A 23,901-nucleotide genomic window follows, 5' to 3' on the forward strand; every position below is an offset into this window, starting at 1 on the left:
GGAGAGTGTCCTTGATCTGGCCAACTGTTGTGAAGGGTGTTTTCTTCACCAGGGAAAGAATTCTTCGGTCATCCACCACAGTTGTTTTCTGTGGTCTTCCGGGTCTTTTGGTGTTTTTGAGCTCACCGGTGCATTCTTTTTAAGAATGTTCCAAACAGTTGTTTTGGCCACGCCTAATATTTTTGCTATCTCTCTGATGTGTTTGTTTTGTTTTTTAAGCCTAATGATAGCTTGCTTCACTAATAGTGACAGCTCTTTGGATCTCATCTTGAGAGTTGACAGCAACAGATTCCAAATGCAAATAGCACACTTGAAATTACCTCTGGACTTTTTATCTGCTCATTGTAATTGGGATAATGAGGGAATAACACAGCCAGGAAGCTCCTCCGCTCTCATCCCCCGATCCTGCTCAAGGCCTGTGGTTCCCCCCACCATCTGTCACCTGCCCGTGGCCTGCTGCCCCCTTTCGTCGTCCTCACCCAGCTCTGAATCCTCCTTCTGCAAATGGCAGGAGGAGGAGCCGGAGCATCTCCTCTCCTACATAGCACCTCATACCTCTTACATCCAGTGATGTCACCTTTGTTGTAGACGTTCTCTTTCCTCATCTTCTCCATTCAGACCAGACCGCCATGATGACCGCCATTAGTTTCCTGCCACCCCCAATACTATACTGCAGAAACAGTCCCCCTGGAAATACTACTACCACACAGATAGTGCCCCCAATACTGTACCTGCTATGCCCCCAATACTATACTGCAGAAACAGTCCACCTGGAAATACTACTACCACGCAGATAGTGCCCCTTAAACAATTATTGGCACACAGTGCTCTAAAAAATAACTGCGCCCAGACACTAATAGTATAAAGATAATGTCCCCCAAAAATAATTGTGCTAAGCTGATACTATGCCAGGGTGCCCCCAAAGTAACAGTGCTCCCCAAAATCCCACCAATAGAAATAATTCTCTGCCAGAGCACACTTAGTAGTAATAATGCCCCTATAGTGCCCTAGTAATCATGTTCTTCATAGCCCCTAGTAGTAGTAAAGCTCCCCATAATACCCCCTAGTAGTACTAATTTTCCCTATAATATGACAGTACATGAAATACCCCCGCTTAGTGCCCGCAGTTGAGCTAATGTCCCCATAATGTATGCCAGTATATAATACCCCTATATAGTGCCCCAGTAAATGCCCTCATACTGCTCCTCTCCCCCTTCCCCATAGTGTCCCCCATAATATGCCAGTAAAAAAATGCCCCTTAGTGCCCCCAGCAGATGCCCCTATAGTGCTCCTCTCCCCCACAATGTACCAGTAAAAAAATGCCCCTTCTTAGTGCCACCATATGCCCCAATAGTGATCCACTCCCCCATAGTGCCGCTCTCCCCTATAGTGCCTTCCATAATGTGCCAGTAAAAAATGCCCCCTTAGTGCCACCAAATGCCATAGTGCCCCCCATAATGTTCCAATACAAAAGGCCCCTTTAGAGCCCCCACTTCCCCATAGTGCCCCCAAATAATGCCCCTATAGTAGCACCAGATGCCCCATAGTGCTGCTCTCCCCTATAGTGCCCCCCAGAATGTGCCAATAATTAAAAAAAAAAGCCCCTTTAGAGCCCCCAGATACCCCCATAGTGCTCCTCTCCCCCATAGTGCCCCCGCATAATGTGCCAGCCCTCCCCCATAGTGCCAGCCCCTCTATAGTGTCAGCTCCCCCTATAGTGCCAGCCCTCCCCCTATAGTGCCAGCTCCCCCTATAGTGCCCCCCATAGTGCCAGCTCCCCCTATAGTGCCAGATCTCCCCCCTATAGTGCCAGATCTCCCCCCCATAGTGCCAGATCTCCCCCCCCATAGTGCCAGCACCCCCTATAGTGCCAGCTCCCCCTATAGTGCCCCCATAGTGCCAGATCTCCCCCCCCCCATAGTGCCAGATCTCCCCCCCCCATAGTGCCAGATCTCCCCCCCCATAGTGCCAGATCTCCCCCCCCATAGTGCCAGATCTCCCCCCCCCATAGTGCCAGATCTCCCCCCCCCCATAGTGCCAGATCTCCCCCCTATAGTGCCAGATCTCCCCCCCCATAGTGCCAGATCTCCCCCCCCATAGTGCCAGATCTCCCCCCCATAGTGCCAGCACCCCCTATAGTGCCAGCTCCCCCTATAGTGCCCCCATAGTGCCAGATCTCCCCCCCCATAGTGCCAGATCTCCCCCCCCCCATAGTGCCAGATCTCCCCCCCCCATAGTGCCAGATCTCCCCCCATAGTGCCAGATCTCCCCCCCATAGTGCCAGATCTCTCCCCCATAGTGCCAGATCTCCCCCCCCATAGTGCCAGATCTCCCCCCCATAGTGCAGATCTCCCCCCCATAGTGCCAGATCTCCCCCCCATAGTGCCAGCACCCCCTATAGTGCCAGCTCCCCCTATAGTGCCCCCATAGTGCCAGATCTCCCCCCCCCATAGTGCCAGATCTCCCCCCCCATAGTGCCAGATCTCCCCCCCCATAGTGCCAGATCTCCCCCCCCATAGTGCCAGATCTCCCCCCCATAGTGCCAGATCTCCCCCCCCCCCCATAGTGCCAGATCTCCCCCCCCATAGTGCCAGATCTCCCCCCCATAGTGCCAGATCTCCCCCCCATAGTGCCAGATCTCCCCCCCATAGTGCCAGATCTCCCCCCCATAGTGCCAGATCTCCCCCCCATAGTGCCAGATATCCCCCCCCATAGTGCCAGATTCCCCTCCCCATAGTGCCAGATTCCCCCCCCCCATAGTGCCAGATTCCCCCCCCATAGTGCCAGATTCCCCCCCCCATAGTGCCAGATTTCCCCCCCCCATAGTGCCAGATCTCCCCCCCATAGTGCCAGATCTCCCCCCCCATAGTGCCAGATCTCCCCCCATAGTGCCAGATCTCCCCCCCCCCATAGTGCCAGATTTCCCCCCCCCCCATAGTGCCAGATTTCCCCCCCCCATAGTGCCAGATTTCCCCCCCCCATAGTGCCAGATTTCCCCCCCCCCATAGTGCCAGATCTCCCCCCCCCCATAGTGCCAGATCTCCCCCCCCCCATAGTGCCAGATCTCCCCCCCCCCCATAGTGCCAGATCTCCCCCCCCCCCATAGTGCCAGATCTCCCCCCCCCCCCATAGTGCCAGATTTCCCCCCCCCCCCCATAGTGCCAGATTTCCCCCCCCCCCATAGTGCCAGATCTCCCCCCCCCATAGTGCCAGATCTCCCCCCCCATAGTGCCAGATCTCCCCCCCCCATAGTGCCAGCTCCCCCATAGTGTCAGCTCTCCCAATAGTGCCAGCCCCCCCTATAGTGCCCCCCCATAGTGCCAGCTCCCCTTATAGTGCCAGCTCCCTCTATAGTGCCTTCATAGTGCCAGATCTCCCCCCCCCCCCCATAGTGCCAGATCTCCCCCCCCCCCATAGTGCCAGCCCCCCGCAAAGAAGAAAAAAAAATATATATATACTTACCTCCATCAGCAGCGATGCAAGCCTCTTCCGGCCTGTGTCCCTGCTGTGTGTGTGCTGCCGGCTCAGGCGTCGCGATGATAATGACGTCATCGCGCTGCCTGAGCCGGCCTCTGATAGGCTGCAGGCATTAGTGCCTGCGGCCTATCAGAAGAACAGGGGAGGGACACGCCTCTCCCTCCCCTGCCCCACAGCACGGCCGCAATTACATCCAGGGCCGCGCCGCCTGTGGTGATGGCGGTGCGGCCCTGAAGAATAAAAAAAAATTTTTATTTTTTATTTTATTTATTTTTTTAGACAGGCGGCCTGGGGGGCAATTGCCTCCCTGCCCCCTGGCCCAGCCCGCCCCTGGTGTGAACGGAGCCTAAACTAAACGATCAGTAGTGCTGATTTTGCTATGATTGAAGCAAAATATCTGAGCTCCAGTAATGAAAAGATGTTAGTATAGTATACAATACTGACTTGGTCCGATCATCATAGGTATTGTCCTTTAGACCATTTGACACCCGAAAGCGGCACCATAGATATGATCAGACATAAATTGCTCTTAAAGGGAATCTGTCACCTCATACCTTCATATAAATCAATTTCACTTGGTACATGGGAGCTTGTTAGCCCTTTGGTGCAACGTTGGTGTTGTTGTTGCACCCAGAGGATGGCAGGCAGATGGAATTCAAGGGGCTAATTTGCGTATTGTTAAAAGGCAGATTTCTCTGAATTGAAGGAAACAAAAGGGATCAAGAGCATTAGAATGTCCTGACAATCACACATTTAACGTATAATAACATGGATTTACATGAAGGTATGCGGTGACAGATTCCCTTTAAAGGCTAAATACGCCTTTTTTAATTATTGCATTTTACTCCTTTTGAGCTAAAAATATGTTTTTAACTTGGTCTTTATAAAAAATATGGAGTCCTTTTTATGTACAGAGCTGAGATGCTCTAGAAGCACCCTTTGGATTTCCTGTCTTTTCCATCAGACCAGGATCAGAGGGACTCCTTATCTCTGCTCTCTGACATTATAAACACTAATTATACTGATAAGAATATGGCTTAAATAAGTGTTTATGACCTCTCAGTAGTTTAGAGATAAGGTTTATTAGATGACCAGCAGAAAGTGAAAGTACCAGTCACACAGCTAGAAAAAACTGTTAACCCTGGTGTAATATATATTTGATCTGGTCCATAGGTATTTTGCTGGTAGTTATTACAATATATATTCCTATTAAGATGATACTTTCGGCATCACTGACCTTGTTGTAGGCGCTTTAGTGTAGGCAGTAAACCAAAATGCAAATAAAATTGTCTATAGGAAACTTTATATGTGACTGCCATGGTCTTCCTAGATGTGTCACTTCCTGAAACTTCACCAGAAAAAGAATTGCAAATTATGGTGATCACAATATTACCTCAAGAATCGGGCTGTTTACTGACGTGATATTTTGAGTGGGTCAGTCATGGTCTTCCATCAGAGGTCTCTATAAAACATTCCCTGCCACAAGCCTCTGTGAAGCGGGGTTCCACCAGAACCCTCTATGAAGCAGTGTCCACCAGAACCCTCTATGAAGCAGTGTCCACCAGAACCGAGATGATATCTGATTGTCAGTTCAGTACTGCCTACTTTTTGAGGGAAGGACTAACCTTTCAGTAGTCGTCTGGCAGCACCAAATGCATATAAATGGTTTCTTCAAAGATCATGTTCATGGATGAGTATATGATGACACATGCTTGTCTATGCAGCCAGTCTGTCAACCTGGAGCCTTGTCTGTGCTTTCATACACCGTGCTCCTACCCATAGAAGTATGCAAAGAACTTTTAAAGATAATTTTAAAGATCATTTGCGCTTCTATGGTAGCAAAATCAGTCCTGACCACTGTAAATCGATTATTTGAAAACTGTTGAATGTTTTTAGAAAACAGTCTTGATTATTACCCCAATCAGTGCTACAGTCAACTTTTTAAATGAATAGAAAGACTCAGTAATCTCCCTTTAAGATAAATTTTGCCTGGCATATGGGAACAGAAAAGTTAGTGGTGCTCATGAACATGCCACCAACCCTTTTGATCAATTAGTTTGACACTCCTAGTCAAGAGCCTTGAGGGTCCTAACTTGTGAACCAAGGATCTCAACTTATGTTACTTAACAGAGGACTTTAAAAATATTTAGTTTTCCAGCTATTGTTTTTAGGAAGTCCAAAAGACTCTTGAGTCGATTATTACACTGGGAAATATAACTTTACTGGAGTTTTATCTGGGAAGAGTATTTTTTTATGAAACTGTCTTGGATTGGTTACATTAATGTGTCTGTACCTCATTATTTTGTTCCATTTTAACATTGTTACTAGTTTTGCTGTAGCGGTAAGAATCCTTGGCAAAACGCATCTATCTCATCTCTCGGCTCCCCTCTGAGACCATTCTTACCATGTCTGTTCCTTGAAAGCCACACACAGTTCTTAAATTATTAAAACTGCAAAGCTTTAATGTCTGCCATGGTGCCCCAGAGGATTGCAAGGGAAAAAGTTAAAACAGTTGTTTTTTTTAAAGCAGTAGAGGAAAGAAACATTATTTTGCAGGAGCGGTGTAAGCGAGCCGTGCCATGGTGAAAGTTTACTCTATAAATAATGGCCAAAACCTACAGAGTAGAACTGATTTGATTTACAGAGATACTGCTCTACAGGTGACCTAAATCTCTCCAGCAGTGCTAGAGATAAGAGGAGACAATGTGGGGCAGGGGTCCAGCTGCTGCACTACTATTTCTGCCCAGCAGATGGCAGCCTTTCATTCCATAGTTAATTAAAGGGAATCTGTCTCCAGTTTTCAGCCGCCCTCACCTTTAAATCCGGACAGCCCCATCACATGTGAATGAGTCCCCATATTCATGAGCTCATGGTTTTCCCTGCCCACCTGACTCTGATTGATATGGGGACTCATTTGCATGTCCTGGAGCAGTTTAATTTTGGCAAAACAGCTGAGTGAATTAATGAAAGCGACCCAGCATTTTGCTAAGGAGACCTGTCATTAGTTTATGTTGCCCTTAGTTAGGACACCATAAAACTGGTGACACCTCCTTTAAATATTTTTACTGTGTGGTATAAGCATAGTGCTGATTCTCATTGAAGAGACTCGGCGGGTATATGGAGTCTTAGTTACAAGTAGTGCTGCTGCATGGGAAAAAGTATGCAAATGAATGTTATGTCAGCCATGGGATGGCATTGTGGTTTGTAGGCTATAGAAGGCATATGATGGTATTAAGGAAGACTAGAAGCTGCCTCATTCACAACACATATATATATATATATATATATATATATATTTTTTTTTTTTTTTGGAGCCTCAAGTCTTCCTTACCAAACAAGGTTGGTGGTGAGGAGCTTTATCCTGTCTTTAACAGGCCACTGGTTCCAGCATTCATGGACACAGAAACCCGGCTGTATACATAAGGGTGCATTCACACAACCATACCAGTTTTGTGATCTGCAAATCGAGGATCCACAAAATATGGATGCGGTCCACGTGAATCCCACACTTTTTGTGGGCCCCACAAAAAAAAAATGCCTATTCTTGTCCGCAAAATGGAAAAAAGTAGGACATGTTCTATAATTTGCGGCTTGGTGCGGTCTGCATTTTTTGCAGCCCGATAGAAATGAATGGGTTTGGATGCAATCTACAAAAAAATGATGATCGGATGCGCACTGAAAATACGGTCGTGAACGCACCCCAATACTGAGTTTGATGCCATGGTTTATATGTCTATTTTTCTACATGCTTAACTTTAGGCTACTTTCACACTAGCAGTACGGACCTCCGGCAAGCTGTTCCGTCAGGTCCGTCCTGCACTAGTGACCGTGTGACTCCTGACTCATCTTTTGCGGCCCCATTGAAGTGAATGAGTCCGCACCAAAGCCACAAAAACAGCGGCTCAGATGCGGACCCGAACAACGGTCGTGTGCATGAGGCCTAACTGTTTTCTGCAAGCAATTAGAAATCTAAAAGTTACCATATTTTAACTCTAAATCTGAAGAATGTGTGCTTTAAAGGGAAAATCCAGTGATAGATATATCATAGATTCATGCGAGACGATTCCATTTGTCGAGTCTTAGACCGCCACTGATTTCCAAAATTAAAAGTCTCTATTAGAGAATGCAAAACCCTTTGGCACTGCCCTGAGATTTCTGCTACTGAAAATCTGATACAACTTTCCAAGAATATGACTAGACCTTGGCTTAGAAGTTGGGTCTGATTTCTTGTAACTGAAATCTCCAAACCCTGCCAAAGGAGTTTCATCACTCTCGAAATTCTCATTTGTACTGGACATCTGTGGCAGTCTGAGACTACTCCAATGTCCTCTTGTACCGATGACGAATCATGAGCTCATTCCGACTGATTTCCCCTTCAATCTCAGCAAGGTCAGCACTATAGATTTGTGAGGTCCCAGATCTGAATATTATTTTTTCTTCTCCATTTTTCAGATCATCTGAAAAAACGCTTGGAAGATTACATGGTCAATTTTCCCAAAGTAAGAATAGTCCGCACGAAGAAGAGAGAAGGCCTCATTCGCACACGTATGTTGGGGGCCTCTGTGGCGATTGGAGAAGTGATCACTTTTCTGGACTCGCACTGTGAGGCCAATGTGAACTGGCTGCCTCCACTGCTGGGTAAGAGCACTGCCGATACTGCTCCGCCATATCATTACAGCATCCGTGTACATCATTAATCAGTGTATTTACTGTACGCACAGCATTATATGGATCAGAGGCTTGTGCATCCTCCAGAGGTCTTTTCTTGTTTTGGCGGGGTGTCTGACCTAAATCTCTTCCTACAGCAGAGATTATGTACAGACAGCTCATTGCTGCAATTACAGCACATAGCAGCTTATCTACATTTGCTGTAAATCACGTCTTGGATCTGTCTGAAATGAAATTCTCTCTCCTCCCGCAGATCGTATAGCCCAGAACCGCAAGACAATCGTGTGCCCTATGATTGATGTCATCGATCACGACAATTTTGGATATGAAACACAAGCTGGAGATGCCATGCGGGGGGCCTTTGACTGGGAGATGTTTTACAAACGCATCCCGATTCCCCCTGAATTAGTGAACTCCGATCCCAGTGAGCCTTTTGAGTAAGTGCCATTAGTTTTTTTTTACTATGGTGTGTTACTGGACAAGCCATGCACACTAACTGATCATCTCACTGGTGCCACGCAATGAACACCTGAGGGGAAGCTCTAGCTCTTAAAGGAAACCTGTCATCACTTTCTAAGCCTATTTATCCACTCACTTTTCTATAAATGCATTTTAATACATTAATAATGATAGTTCATTCAGAATTGATTTTAATATCAGTTCAGAGAATAACCTAAAATAAATGTTCCCGCCATATATGTAAATGCCCCTTAGATGAGTCCTGTCTCCTCCATGCTTCAGAGAGGAGTCCAGCATTCTCTGACTCTTGCAGTGCAGCCACGCCCACAAATTAATGACACACCCTCTACGATTGCTCATCTCCACCCCATCTCTTCCAAGTCTCGCAGCTGCGCAGTATATATTATATGATCAGTAGTAGTGTTGATCGTGAATACTCTTATCGCGAATATCGGCACTTCGTAATTGCGAATATTCTAGATTTTTTTTCATCAGCGAGTGAGGTGACTGGTTCTGCACATGCGTGGTATTTGGGACGTGAGTTCGGGAGGAGGGTTCCCTGTGTAATAGCCAAGGCTGCTGTGCCTTCTTTTCTCTTTACTCCTCCCCAGCCTCTTCCTTTGCCCGCCCTCCTATTCCCTTGCCCCATCTCTAGGTCCGGCTGAGATCCCGCGCCTGCCCACCTAGCGATGAGGCAAGTGAATAGGAGGGCGGGCAAAGGCAGAGGCTGGGGAGGAGTAAAGAGAAAAGAAGGCAGAGCAGCCTGGGCTCCTACACAGGGAATGCCTCCCCTCGGCACTTGCCAGGGCTCATTTGCATATGAATGAAAGGCCGCTTTTCCTGCTGGTGCAAGTCTAAAGAAAAGAACAAAGGTACCATTACAATCATGTATAGGTGTGCTACAGAGCTATGTAAGCACTGTATATGGCCATATACTGGTGACAGACTCCCTTTATGTTAAAGGCAATGCATCTAAAATGGAAAAAAGCAACTATGCAGATAGCCTACATTAAAGAGGTTAACCAGGGGAGAAAAATATTTGACATAGGAGTAGATTCTGGTGCTTACTGGGTTCCCTTTTGATATCTACTCCCAGGTCCCGTCTCCACACCCAAGAAATGCCCACTGAGCCAACATACTGCAGCTTCCATTAAAATGAGCATCCATCCATGTAATGCACAGGCGGGGTAGGACCGCTAAAGCGCAATGCACTCTTAGGGCTCATTCACACGACCATAAGGGCTCGTGCTGCGAAACACAAATAACTGTCCGCAATGCACAGGCACCAGCTGTGTGAATCCCGTATTACGGTGTGGACCCATTGACTTGAATGGGTCCGCTTTTCAAAAAATGCGGCAAAAGATAGGACATGTCTGGTCTTTTGTGGTAGGGAAACACTGACCTGAAACCCCTTGGCTTCTGATCCGTGCCTCTGCTTTGCGAAAGATAGGACATGTCCTAGCTTTCGCCGTATCTTGCTGATCGCAGACCCATTCAAGCACGCAGTGCACACTACCATTGCCTGTATATTGCGGACCTGCCATTTGCTGTGCGCAATACAGTTATGGAACCCTTACGGTCGTGTGAATTTCCGAACAGGGTTTAAGGACAGGTTGTCTTCGTTACACAGTCTCTTTAATGGAACAATCACAGTTTAGTGTTGGACAAAGACCATTCCACAGCCCTCAAGGTTAAGTGGTTATGACAACTGTCATAGTACCGTATATTACACTGACCTACTGATCCAGGATCTCCGCCATTCTGAACACCGCTTCCATGCAGCGCTCCAGCACAGTATGGTTCACGGTCTGTTCTTCAGTTCTAGTGTCTTTTTTTGTTTGGATAAAATATTTCTTTTTATCGTATTGAATGTGATTGTCTAGAAATTGTTTTCACCGTTGTTGTAGTAATGGATCACAAATTACGCTGAGATTTCAATAACGGAGTGCTGAGCTCCATCCTGCATGGATGAATGATGTGTTCAGGCTTCTCTGTGCGACTCTGTGTTGAAGGTGAAGAAGGGGTTAACCTTTCCCTTTTTCAAATATATTGTTGGCTTGTCATAAATGAATGCAGAAATGTGTACTTCCACCAGAATCAAAAGTATTGGTTGTCTTGTTACCAAGATACAGCATTACAATTCACATATTCAAAAGAGCAGGGAGGGCGCCGCGGAATCAACAGAACCCTTTTAAAGGTCTTTTAGGCGAATATAGAAATATTCTGTAGGGTTTCGTTCAGACTGGAAGGCCCCATTGACTTGACAGCAAGTATAGCGCTGCATGATACTGAAATCTAAATGGATGGAGGAAGCCCCTTGTGCCTGTGTGAACAGAACCCATGGCTGAAATAGGAGTCCGTGTCAGCTGTTCTCGACCTATCCAAGTGTACAGCATTTCAAGAGCGAGAAGGAGGTTCTAGAGGACCTCAAACCTCTCCTGTGACTGCTTGCATTCTCCATATCATAATAATTCTGGAGCATCTATTCCTATGACTCTGTGTTGTGCCGTTCCTTTATTATTCCTACTAGAAGTTAAGAACTAATTACTATCAGGTTGCAATGAAGCTCGATTTGGGGGGTGTCCCCGCACAGTCTGACACTGGCAGCACTGATTGGATAGTGACAGACTGTGCAGGGACAGCCCTCCCTCAATTGGTAACACCCATCAGGACCTTCATTGCAAACTGCTAATAATACATTCATGACTTCTTTTAACAGGAATAATAGAGGGATGGTATAACTCAGAGTCATAAGAATAGATGCTCCAGAATTATTGTTACATAAAGGGCATGCAAGTAGTAACTAGAACAGAGGTGACAGGTCCTCTAACCGCCTGATATTCCCTCTCAGCTACAGTAGCTCTGTGTCCATTCAGTCTATGGAAAAAATGTTCAATTGTTCTTGAAGGAGTCCAGTCTTCACCTAGTCTGAGGTTATAAGGATGCTGGGTGGTGTAGTCCAATGGTAACAGGAAGTAGCTAGCTTCTCCGCCTTTCATATAAATGAAGATAGCTGGTAGTCTTGTAGATTGTAAGCCCTTGCGGGCAGGATCCTCTCTCCTTCATTACCAATTTGTAACTCGTCTTATTCATGGAATGAATGGCGCTTTAATGATGAATCATAGTCTTGGGCGTAATTGTCCCAGATGTCATGCATTTCGTCTGGATCTCTGCTTTCAGATATCTGGAGTATTCAGTCTGCTCAGGTCGCCCTGTGCAGCCGATATCCTTATCTCCCTTTCCCTGTGCTGACAACTGCTAGGTGGCAGCATTATGACTAATTACCTGATTAGCGCAGCCATTATTTCTGACACAGCGTGATTGAGTGAAATGGAGCCAGAATATAGTGACACCAGCACTCGGTGACATTCTGTTCTGGGCCTGGTTGACTGCTTGGTGGCCACACCGGTATATACTCACCTGCTTTCTATATATCTCATGACGCACTTGTCTGACTCATGAGTATTGTGATGAGATCTGACTGCTGCGCCAGGCTCTGCAAATAGCGATTCCGTATCCAGAGAAGACAATGGAAGCTCCCTTACAGAATTCCCACCATTCCTTCTAGTATCCCACTCTCCTGCCCACCTCCCCAGCAGTCACTGCAGGCCTCTCCACGCAAACCCCTTCAGGAGCAGCCTATCCTCATGTGTGTCCTGTGCCAGTGCCGTGGACTCCGAATAGCAGTCTGCAATGCACAGGCACCATCCATGTACATCCCATTTGCGGACCCTTTGACTTGAAAGGGTTTGCGATCCGTAAGAGACGATCTGCACCGCCAAAAAAATGGAATTTGTTCTATTTTTTGCAGTGCAGAGGCAAAGACCGAAATCCCACGAAAACTGTTTGTGGTGCTTCCATGGGCTTCTGATCCGTACCTCTGCACTGCTTCGTATTTTGAGGATTGCAGACCCATTCAAGTCAGTGGGTCTGCAATCCATGATGGACGGCCAGTGCCCGTGTTTGTGGTCCGCTCGGGTGTCCTAGCAGGATGCCCTACCTCCTAGTAGTCACAGAGACTCCTCTCCCACTGTGTGCTTTCCCTTCTTGTCAGAAGTGTTACCATTTTCTGTGGGTTCCGAAAAACTGGCTTGGATCACCTAAAATGTTATAAATATGTCTGTTTATATAGAATTTACCCTAGCCTTACCATGAGGAGGAGCGGCGAGTGCCAGAGAGAATCCCTTCCCCATTCACAACCTGCACACACCTGTATAGAGAGTGATGTGGGTTGCCAATAATGAATGTACTGTATGCCACGTGCATACCATTTTATCTCTTTGTTATGCATAGTGCCCATAGACTAAATGCACTAAACAGCTGAATGTGAATCAGTCTTAAGATGCCCCCGTTTTGTGGCCGCCTGGCTCCATAAACCGTAGCCGCGCACATCTGCTGTAAGCTGCCCCAGAGCGGCCGGATTAATTGTTAAGAACATGGAGCACAATCCGAGAATCCATCAGGCAGCGGTCGTCATACAAATGAAGTGTTGTCTCTGCCAGCAGGGCCGCCGGGGGTTCTGACCACGGAAATGTATTGTCTGTGTGCAGCATCTCCATTAACTCGCTTCTCATTGCAGGTCTCCCGTCATGGCCGGTGGATTATTTGCTGTGGAGAAAAAATGGTTCTGGGAGCTCGGAGGATACGACCCGGGGTTGGAGATTTGGGGAGGAGAGCAGTATGAAATATCTTTCAAGGTCAGTCGGGCCAGGCGGTTGCCCGTCCTTGTGCCAGGGCAAGCAACTTCTCATGTGCCGCATTGTCTTGATAGGTTAGATGACTTTCCTACAGAGAGGTGCTTAGCTGCTTGTGTAGCTGCCACGCTCCTCAATGCTTCTGACACCTGTAAAAGCGACAAACCTTCCGCCTGCCACGTTCCCATTTACCAGATAAGTTGCAGCCTGCACCCCTTGTAATTAGTCACCCGCCGTGAGCCCCTTTGACGGGGTAGGGACAAGTCGCAGAGAAACAGCTCCGTTTATTGTCCTGAAATTAAGATAAAGTGGTGCAGTCATCTGGAGCTGATAGATTAATAACGGAGCTGAAATCACAAGCACAAAGGGCTGGCTGCTGGGAGGGGGCGGATGGAATCTGGGAAATGAAGGATAGCAGGGCTATGGGGGCTAACTAAGCCTATTTATTTTCATGCTGAGCTCATTGCATTGCACAGAACAGTACAGAGAATGTCTGGATGGGTATGTTAAACATGAGGTGAATGGCAGCCGGTACCTGCAATGGCCTCTGCAGCAAAGCTGAGCGCGCAAATGAAAGAGAAGGCTCTGAGTTATCCCTTTGTGTTATGTCTCCTGCAAATGTGAACACTGCTGGACCAATGGTCACCACTTCTCTGTTTGTTACACAGTTTTCCTCAGACTCTGAGGAGCAATTACATTTATGTGGTCTAGAAAGGGATATGGTCTATAATAATACCAGTAGTTTCTCATACACATAGGGATGTGGGATATACTACTACTTGTAGGTTATAGTGCACACCTTAGGGATGGGAATACTACTACTTGTAGGTTATCATGATCAAATTAGAGATATGAGTAATAGTACTACTTGTAGGTTACAATGAGTACATTAGAGATATGATGAATAGTACTACTTGTAGGTTATAATGAGTACATTAGAGATATAAGGAATACTACTACTTGTAGGTTATGATGAGTACATTAGAGATATGAGGAATAGTACTACTTGTAGGTTATAATGAGCACATTAGAGATATGAGGAATACTACTGCTTGTAGGTTATCATGAGCACATTAGAGATATAAGGAATACTACTAGTTGGTTATCATGAGCACATTAGAGATATGAGGAATAGTACTACTTGTAGGTTATAATGAGCACATTAGAGATATGAGGAATACTACTGCTTGTAGGTTATCATGAGCACATTAGAGATATGAGGAATAGTACTACTTGTTGGTTATCATGAGCACATTAGAGATATGAGGAATACTACTACTTGTAGGTTATAATGAGTACATTAGAGATATGGGGAATACTACTACTTGTTGGTTATCATGAGCACATTAGAGATATGAGGAATAGTACTACTTGTTGGTTATCATGAGCACATTAGAGATATAAGGAATACTACTACTTGTTGGTTATCATGAGCACATTAGAGATATGAGGAATAGTACTACTTGTTGGTTATCATGAGCACATTAGAGATATGAGGAATACTACTACTTGTAGGTTATAATGAGTACATTAGAGATATGGGGAATACTACTACTTGAAGGTTATAATGAGTACATTAGAGATATAAGGAATACTACTACTTGTTGGTTATCATGAGCACATTAGAGATATGAGGAATACTACTACTTGTAGGTTATCATGAGCACATTAGAGATATAAGGAATACTACTACTTGTAGGTTATCATGAGCACATTAGAGATATGAGGAATACTACTACTTGTAGGTTATCATGAGCACATTAGCGATATGGGTTATACTACTATTTGTTGGTTAATATGAGCAAATTAGAGATATGGGGAATACTACTACTTGTAGGTTATTATGAACACATTAGAGATGTGGGGAGTACTACTACTTGTAGGTTATAATGAGCACATTAGAGATATGAGGAATACTACTGCTTGTAGGTTATCATGAGCACATTAGAGATATAAGGAATACTACTACTTGTAGGTTATGATGAGTACATTAGAGATATGAGGAATAGTACTACTTGTAGGTTATAATGAGCACATTAGAGATATGAGGAATACTACTGCTTGTAGGTTATCATGAGCACATTAGAGATATAAGAAATACTACTAGTTGGTTATCATGAGCACATTAGAGATATGAGGAATAGTACTACTTGTAGGTTATAATGAGCACATTAGAGATATGAGGAATACTACTGCTTGTAGGTTATCATGAGCACATTAGAGATATAAGGAATACTACTACTTGTTGGTTATCATGAGCACATTAGAGATATGAGGAATACTACTACTTGTAGGTTATAATGAGTACATTAGAGATATGGGGAATACTACTACTTGAAGGTTATAATGAGTACATTAGAGATATAAGGAATACTACTACTTGTTGGTTATCATGAGCACATTAGAGATATGAGGAATACTACTACTTGTAGGTTATCATGAGCACATTAGCGATATGAGGAATACTACTACTTGTAGGTTATCATGAGCACATTAGAGATATGAGGAATACTACTACTTGTAGGTTATCATGAGCACATTAGAGATATAAGGAATACTACTACTTGTAGGTTATCATGAGCACATTAGAGATATGAGGAATACTACTACTTGTAGGTTATCATGAGCACATTAGCGATATGGGTTATACTACTATTTGTTGGTTAATATGAGCAAATTAGAGATATGGGGAATACTACTACTTGTAGGTTATTATGAACACATTAGAGATGTGGGGAGTACTACTACTTGTAGGTTATCATGAACACATTAGAGATATGAGGAATACTACTACTTGTAGGTTCTAATCAGTACATTAGAGATATGGGGAATACTACTATTTGTAGGTTATAATGAGCACATTAGAGATATCAGGGATACTGCTACTTGTAGGTTATAATGAGCATATTACGGATATGGGGAATACTACTACGTGTAGGTTATAATGAGCACATTAGAGATATGAGGAATACTACTACTTGTAGGTTATCATGAGTACATTAGAGCTATGGGGAATACTACTACTTGTAGGTTATAATGCACACCTTAGGGATATGGGGAATACTACTACTTGTAGGTTATGATGAGCACATTAGAGATATGAGGAATAGTACTACTTGTAGGTTATAGTGCACACCTTAGGGATGGGAATACTACTACTTGTAGGTTGTCATGAACACAGAGATATCGGGAATACTACGACTTGTAGGTTATCATGAGCACATTAGGGATATGAGGAATACTACTACTTGTAGGTTATAATGAGTACATTAGAGATATCAGGAATACTGCTACTTGTAAGTTATAATGAGCACATTAGAGCTATGAGGAATAGTACTACTTGTAGGTTATAATGAGCAGATTACGGATATGGGGAATACTACCACGTGTAGGTTATAATGAGCACATTAGAGATATGAGGAATACTACTGCTTGTAGGTTATCATGAACACATTAGAGATATAAGGAATACTACTATTTGTAGGTTCATGTGCACACCTTAGGGATATAGGAAATACTACTACTTGTATGTTCTCAGGCACAGATTAGGGATATGGGGAATACTACTACTTGTAGGTTGTCGCACACACTAGAGGGATATGGGATGTACTACCACTATTACGTTCTTATGCATATATTAAGGAGAGGTGTTATACAACTACTTATAGGTTCACATGCTTACATTAGTGATATGGGCTATACTACTAAATGTAGGTTCTCATACACAGATTAAGGATATGAAGAATGCTACTACTTGTAGGTCATCGTGTGCATATTAGGATATGGGGTATACTACTTCTTTTAGGGTCTCATAAATTTATTACGGATACAGGGTATACTGCTTTTTAGGTTATTGCGCACACATTAGGGATATAGGATGAACTACTTGTAAATAGTGTTGAGCGAACTTGTGTTTTTAAGTTCAGCGTACAGGTTCAGGTTATCTAAGAAATCCTGTTATGGATTCCGCTACCATGGACCATAACGGAATTCTATGACGGCATGCACCATAGAAGCCTATAAGAGGCATTCCGTATTGCATTCCATCATAATAGCAGTCTATGGTCAGCACAGACTTGTATTATGACGGAATGTCTCTTATAGGCTTCCGTGGTGCATGCCGTCATAGAATTCCGTTAAGGTCTGAACCTGTATGCCGAACATGAAAACACAAGTTCTCTCAACACTACTTGTAAGTTATAATGCAAATATTAGGGATATGAGGTATACTACTACTTGTAGGTTTTCATACACATTTTAGGGATATGGGGAATACTACAACTTTTAGGTTATCTTAAATCGCTGTCTCCAAATTCCTAGAGGCTTACTGAAGAGTTACTGAAAGAAATAACTCCTACTAAAATATAACTTTTAATGATACCAATAAAAAAAACAAAAACATTATTATCAATCTTTTCTACAATTATACAAAACATATGTCTGGTACTAATATATTGATTAAGGTTACTATTAATATCAGGGGCTGGGGCATATTTATATCTCATATCCAGCCCGTCTTTACTCACAGTTCCACCTTGTTCAATATTTCTACACCAACAGTGGTCTGAGGTGAATGGATGTTTTCAGCTTCCATAGGATTCATATATTAATTTCATCTGAAATCCAGTAATCTTTTTGGATTCCACCAGAAAAATGGGGTCCCAATTGTTAGGTTGTCACTGGAGCCAGGTCATCTGTCCCTGATTTCTCCCTTGACTGCCCCTACCTACAAGCGGAGCACCCACTCCGAAAGGGGCAACCCCACTTCTCGTGGCTATACCATCAAAGTCCCTGCAATGGTCCTATTTTGATGCCAGACCTCCAATGCAGGGACGTTTAGAATATGAAAGAACAAAGTAAAAAGTGTAATTCCTTTAATTCAATACCGTTGTCGGTATATAACTGTAATATAATTTGGATTCTCACATTACTGGAAGTAGAGTAGTGGTTGTAGTAGTAGAAGTAGTAATTCTAGTAAATACCTGAATGCACAATCAGTAACCATGTTTTGTTCATCTTAGGTTTGGATGTGTGGAGGCCGCATGGAAGATGCACCATGCTCACGAGTCGGACATATATACCGAAAATATGTGCCGTACAAGGTTCCCGCTGGTGTCAGCTTGGCGAGGGTAACTTTTGGCCACTCATATAGTTTCCTACTTCTGTGATCTGCTGATTGCTGGGGGTCCCAGGAGGGTCAGTTCCCCACTGAGCATATCCTGAGGATAGTCCATCACATGTGTGCTCCTGGTTACCCTCCAATGCATCTGCAAATGGGTCCGCATCCGTTCTGCAATTTTGTGGAACGGATCTTGACGCATTCATTCTCTATGGGGACGGAATGGATGCGGACAGCGCACACTGTGCTATCCGCATTTGCGAAGAGCGGCCCCGTTCCTCCGCTTCGCAAAAGATAGAACATGTCCTATTCTTGTCCGCAATTGCGGACAATAATAGGCATTTCTATAGGGGGTGCCGGCCGGGTGTGTTGCGGATCCGCAACACACCACGGACATGTAAATGGACCCTTACTGTTTAGTTTCTCAGAAAGCTTTAGACCACCTGTATGGCTGCGATTACAGGGGTTGTCACCCAGCTTATCCAGACTACAAGTCTGCCTCGTTACGCAGTTATACATTCCTGCATATCAGTGGCCAGGGGGTTTGCCATTCAGGATTCTAGAAAGCTAGATGAATCCAATATACAACTGCAGCTATCACCTATGGAGAAGAGTAAGAAACCGATCTATCGGAGGAACGACAAAACAGTTCAAAACAACCTAAAAGTAGAGACCACTGCCAGGACCTGTACTTACTGGGGATTTAACGCGGAAGGCTTTATAGTTGAGCATTTGTAATGTATATTAGCTATTACTTGACAGTTTTTCATTATCAAAGCCTCCCTTTACTATCAGGAAGGAAGTTTTAGAGGAGGGCAGCTTCAGGGAAATCAGGTTCCCCCGGGCAGTCAGCAGTAGGATTTCACTACTTGCAGGGCATGCTGTCAGTGGGATGAGCAGAGATGTGCCCGATGACATCCGATGACAGAATACAGGCACCAGGGAGGGTAGCCACTGGGAGTTCATGTTCAGAAACAGCAGTCCCAGGTCCCAAACGTCAGTCTGAATGCAGCTGTATTTTAAACAGCTGGGACCACCATGTGAAGCATTACAACTTTAGTCCTTTGAAAGATGTAGGATCTTCTTTTTATTCAATGTACCAATTGTGACATTTCCAGACGGCTCCGCATTTTACTTCATAGCCCTACACGAGTTATGAATGTTGTGCTGGAGTGCCATCTAGTGGACACGGTGTGAAATTCCATTAAAGTGTATTGATCCTAAATCAAACTCTATAGAATATAAGCGCAAATGTAACAGACGCAGAAGCCTGTTACATTCATTTATTAAGAGAAGTGTATCTAAGGCTACTTTCACATCTACGTTTTGGCTGGATCCGTCATGGATCTGCAAAAACGCTTCTGACATGATAATACAACCGTTTGCATCCATTATGAATGGATCAGGTTTTATTATCTCTAAAATAGCCACGACGGATCCGTCTCTAAAACCATTGTAAGTCAATGGGGGACGGATCTGTTTTCTTTTGTGTCAGAGAAAACGGATCTGTCCCCATTGACTTACATTGTGAGTCAAGACGGCGTCGTCTTGCTCCACATCCCAAAACGCACTCAGCATTATTCTGTCCGCGATGAGAACTCAATGAAATGGAACGGAATGCATTCTGGTGCACTCCATTCCCTTCAGTTCAGTTTTATCCTCATTGACACTGTTTTCCTCCGCTATTGAGACCCTATGACGGATCTCGATAGCGGAAAGGGCAAGGGCAGGTATGAAAATCGCCTTACCTGTTCAGTTATGTTCCAGGCTGCCAGCTACAAGGATTTCCATTGAAAGGGAAACATGGAAATTACTCTGCCTAACTTCACACTCAGCAGTTGGAGTAAATAGTTCAAGGAAATGCTCTTCGTTTTGTTCTTGGTGGTTTTTCGATGTAATGTCCGTCTAATTGCACTCTATGTTCTTGCAGAATTTAAAGAGAGTCGCTGAAGTTTGGATGGATGAGTATGCAGAATACATCTACCAGAGACGTCCAGATTACCGCCATCTCTCACCAGGGGATGTGGCTTCTCAGAAGGAACTACGCACCAAGCTAAACTGTCAGAATTTCAAGTGGTTCATGACCAAGGTGGCGTGGGACTTGTCCAAATACTACCCTCCTGTAGAACCTCCAGCAGCTGCCTGGGGAGAGGTAACTGTCTGAAAAAAGATAGGGGCATGTTTGGAAAGAATGCCAGCGGAACATAGAGGGAAAATGGCCTGACAGGTTCCCATTACACAATACTCAAGGGAGGGGATGCAGCTGCAGGTTTTTCCCCCTTAGTGTGTCTGTGAGACTGCATACTTTAAGACTGAAGAAAGGCTGAGGTGAGCTCTCTTCATCACACAGCAAGTATAGAGAGAAAGTGCACATGTACGGGAAAAGATCCCAAAATTGCAGGTTTGAGACAAGAATTCTGGCCGTTTTTTTTTTTACCATTGACCCATTCAAGTCATTCAGGTCCGCATTCGTGATGAGGAATGCGTACTGAACGGTGCCAGTGTATTGAGGATCCGAATATATGGTCCGCAATACGGCAATGGGACACCTACGGTCGTGTTCAATAGGCCTAATAGCTTTAGAGGCTGTGTACAACTTCAGAAGCATTTTGGCTAAAAATAATTTTTTGAGTTAGCCTTTATTAAAAATGCTCAGCCGTTTCTGAGATACAAGGGTTAAATAGCTGTCATTTAGTGTTTTCTTTTAATCCTGTCATCTGACAGCTCATGTGTAGTTCTCATCTCCTGACCTCATAAACACTTATTTAAGCCATATTCTTATCAGTTTGATAAGAATTGAGCTATAATGCGTGTTTATGAGGTCAGGAGATTAGGGATAACAGCTACACATAAGCTGTCAGATGACAGGATTCAAAGAAAACAGACTGTAACAGCTTGCAAACAGGCTGATTTTTAACCCTTGTATCTCAGAAATGCCTGAAAGGGTTTTTAAGAAAGACCAAATAAAAACATGATTTTAGCCCAAAATGAGTAAAATGCAATCATTAATAAAAAAATGCCCCAGAGGTGTCCATAGCCTTTAAATTCCCTAGTACTGCAGGTAAAAAGTGTTTTTTATTTAACTTGATCTGACCGGTCAGCCTCTGCTGTACAGATTCGGAACAAGAAGATCGGCTTGTGTATAGATAGTAAGCACGGATCTATGGGTTCTGAGCTGCGCCTGGACACCTGCACCAAGGGACGTAAGGCTGATGCATGGAGCAGCCAGCAGGTACGCACAGTCATCCTTCTGCACCATAAGTGCGAACAGCAGCTAAGTGATGAGGGCGCTGAAATGTTCTGTCTTCCAGGTGTTCACATTGGGCTGGAGGGAGGACATTCGCCCTGGAGACCCCTTACATACAAAGAAGGTTTGCTTTGATGCCATATCACACACAAGTCCAGTTACACTTTTTGATTGCCACGGGATGAAAGGGAACCAGCTGTGGAAGTACAGAAAGGTGAGCATCTGCAGTATGTCATAGCTCTCGTTACCTTGTCCTCTCAAAACGTGATAATCACATTGTAATAATCTTCCTTTCTTCTTAAGCTTCTTCATTGTCTGCTTGGCATAGCTTGTGCATATAGCCCCCTGACTAAAAATTTAGGGAAACCTGTTGGCATTAGGATAGCTGATAAAAAGTGTTGGGAGAATTTGTGTTTTCAAGTTCGGCGTACAGGGTTCAGGTTGTCCGTGGTAGCGGAATCTAAAACTGAATACTTAGATAATGCCAACCTTGTACGCCGAACTTGAACTTGAGAACATAGCCTAAAATATTGAGGTTGTCTGAACTGGCTGATAGAGAGGTGGAGAGGGGTCATCTGAAAGTCTGTACATTAAACGGAAAATGCATTATTTAAAGAGGACCCGTCAACACTCCTAACGTGTCGGTTTTAGTTAATGTTTGTATTTCCCATGAAATAACAATTTTGGAGCATCAATGTTGTACCGTTCCTCTGTTGTTCCACCTGAATATTTATGAATATTTGACCACTGGCAGTTACCATTCCCCTTGTCAAAAGGGTGTGTCCCTACATAGTCTGATACTGTCAGCACCAATTGGTCAATGTCAGGCTATGTAGGGACCCCCCCCCCCCCCAACTGATAACTCCCAGTTACCAATTTATTTATACATTTCTATGAGGAATAATTTAGAAAACGCAAAACGCTGAGATCTAAGAGAAGATGCTCCAGAATTGTTGTATCATGAGAAATATAAGAATTTACTAAAACCAAGAGGTGAAAGGTCTTGTTTAAATGGGTTTCCCAGCACAACAAGGGTTTGTAATGGAATAAGATAAGCTGATTGGTGTTTTGATTGCTGGGGAGCCCACCGATCACAAGAACATGGACCCTGTATCCTGTGAGGCCCCCCACAGTAAATGGAGCAGGATATAAAGCATGCACATTGCTGCTGTATTCATCCGAGGATCCAGCAGTCCTGTACAGTGGCCGCAGGGTATGGGGTTCTCATGATCACAGCGGGGTCCCAGTGGTCTGATTCCCGCTGGAATTTAACATGGGATTTGGGGGGTTAGACTAGGGGCACACCATATTACAAAGGGAATGGCATTAACCAGAAGGAATAACATAGGAACAGTACAAGGCAGAGTTCTAAAAAGGATGTTCCGGAATTGATATATCAGACACGTCAGGAGAGATGCCCCCTTATTAATACAGTTGCAGCGTATGTGACGGTTGTAAGCTCACAAATGCACTTTTCTGCTTCTAGGACAAGACCATTTATCACCCCACCAGCAACAGCTGCATGGACTGCAAAGAGTCTGACCGCAAGATATTCATGAATATTTGCAATCCTAGCTCCCCTACACAGCAATGGACTTTTGAGAACACCAATTTCACAGTCTTAGAGACCTTCAACCGTGACCGGGGCTTATAACAGCCGAGGAGAAAGGATTATACATATATAAATAGGAATATATATATTTTAAATCTATATTTTTTACTGTTGGGTGAAATAATGGTTTCCTTCTGGCAAAAAGATTTATTTTATTCAGGTCATTTTTTCCATTTGTGTAAGGCCCCTTTCACACGGGCGTCGCGGAAGAGGTCTGGATGCATTGCGGAAAACCCTCGCGAGTGCGCACGCAATTGCAGTCAGTGTTGTCTGCGATTGCGTTGCGTTCAGTTTTTTTCTGCGCGAGTGCAAAGCGTTTTAATTCGTTTTGCATGCACGTGATAAAAAAACTGACTCTGATACCCAGACCCAAACCCAGACTTCTTCACTGAAGTTCGGGTTCAGTGTTCTGTAGATTTTAATATTTTACCTTATAACATGGTTATAAGGGAAAATAATAGCATTCTTAATACAGAATGCTAAGAAAAATGTCCATTGAGGGTTAAAAAAATAATAAATAAATAAATTACTCCTCATCCACTTGATCGCGCAGCCGTTATCGTTTTCTTTCTTCTTCTTGCAGGACCTGCACTGACGTTATTGCGCTCACCATCTGGTGAGCACG

At 44.3% G+C, this 23,901-nt stretch overlaps 1 protein-coding gene across 1 annotated transcript in view; it reads left to right on the top strand.

Moving 5' to 3' along the window:
• The window catches only part of GALNT10 (polypeptide N-acetylgalactosaminyltransferase 10), a 167,440-nt gene extending 143,803 nt beyond the window's left edge, over positions 1–23,637 (top strand). Inside the window, exons 5-12 of the mRNA XM_044281185.1 lie at positions 7,930–8,115; positions 8,399–8,582; positions 13,184–13,301; positions 18,320–18,427; positions 20,348–20,569; positions 21,533–21,649; positions 21,729–21,878; positions 23,151–23,637. Coding sequence (XP_044137120.1) covers positions 7,930–8,115; positions 8,399–8,582; positions 13,184–13,301; positions 18,320–18,427; positions 20,348–20,569; positions 21,533–21,649; positions 21,729–21,878; positions 23,151–23,318 — 1,253 coding nt within the window. The 3' untranslated portion in view covers positions 23,319–23,637. The remainder of the gene's footprint in view (positions 1–7,929; positions 8,116–8,398; positions 8,583–13,183; positions 13,302–18,319; positions 18,428–20,347; positions 20,570–21,532; positions 21,650–21,728; positions 21,879–23,150) is intronic.
• Positions 23,638–23,901: the final 264 nt, after the last annotated feature.

The sequence above is a fragment of the Bufo gargarizans genome, chromosome 2 (genome assembly GCF_014858855.1).
Source record: "Bufo gargarizans isolate SCDJY-AF-19 chromosome 2, ASM1485885v1, whole genome shotgun sequence".
NCBI classification, from domain to species: Eukaryota; Metazoa; Chordata; class Amphibia; order Anura; family Bufonidae; genus Bufo; species Bufo gargarizans.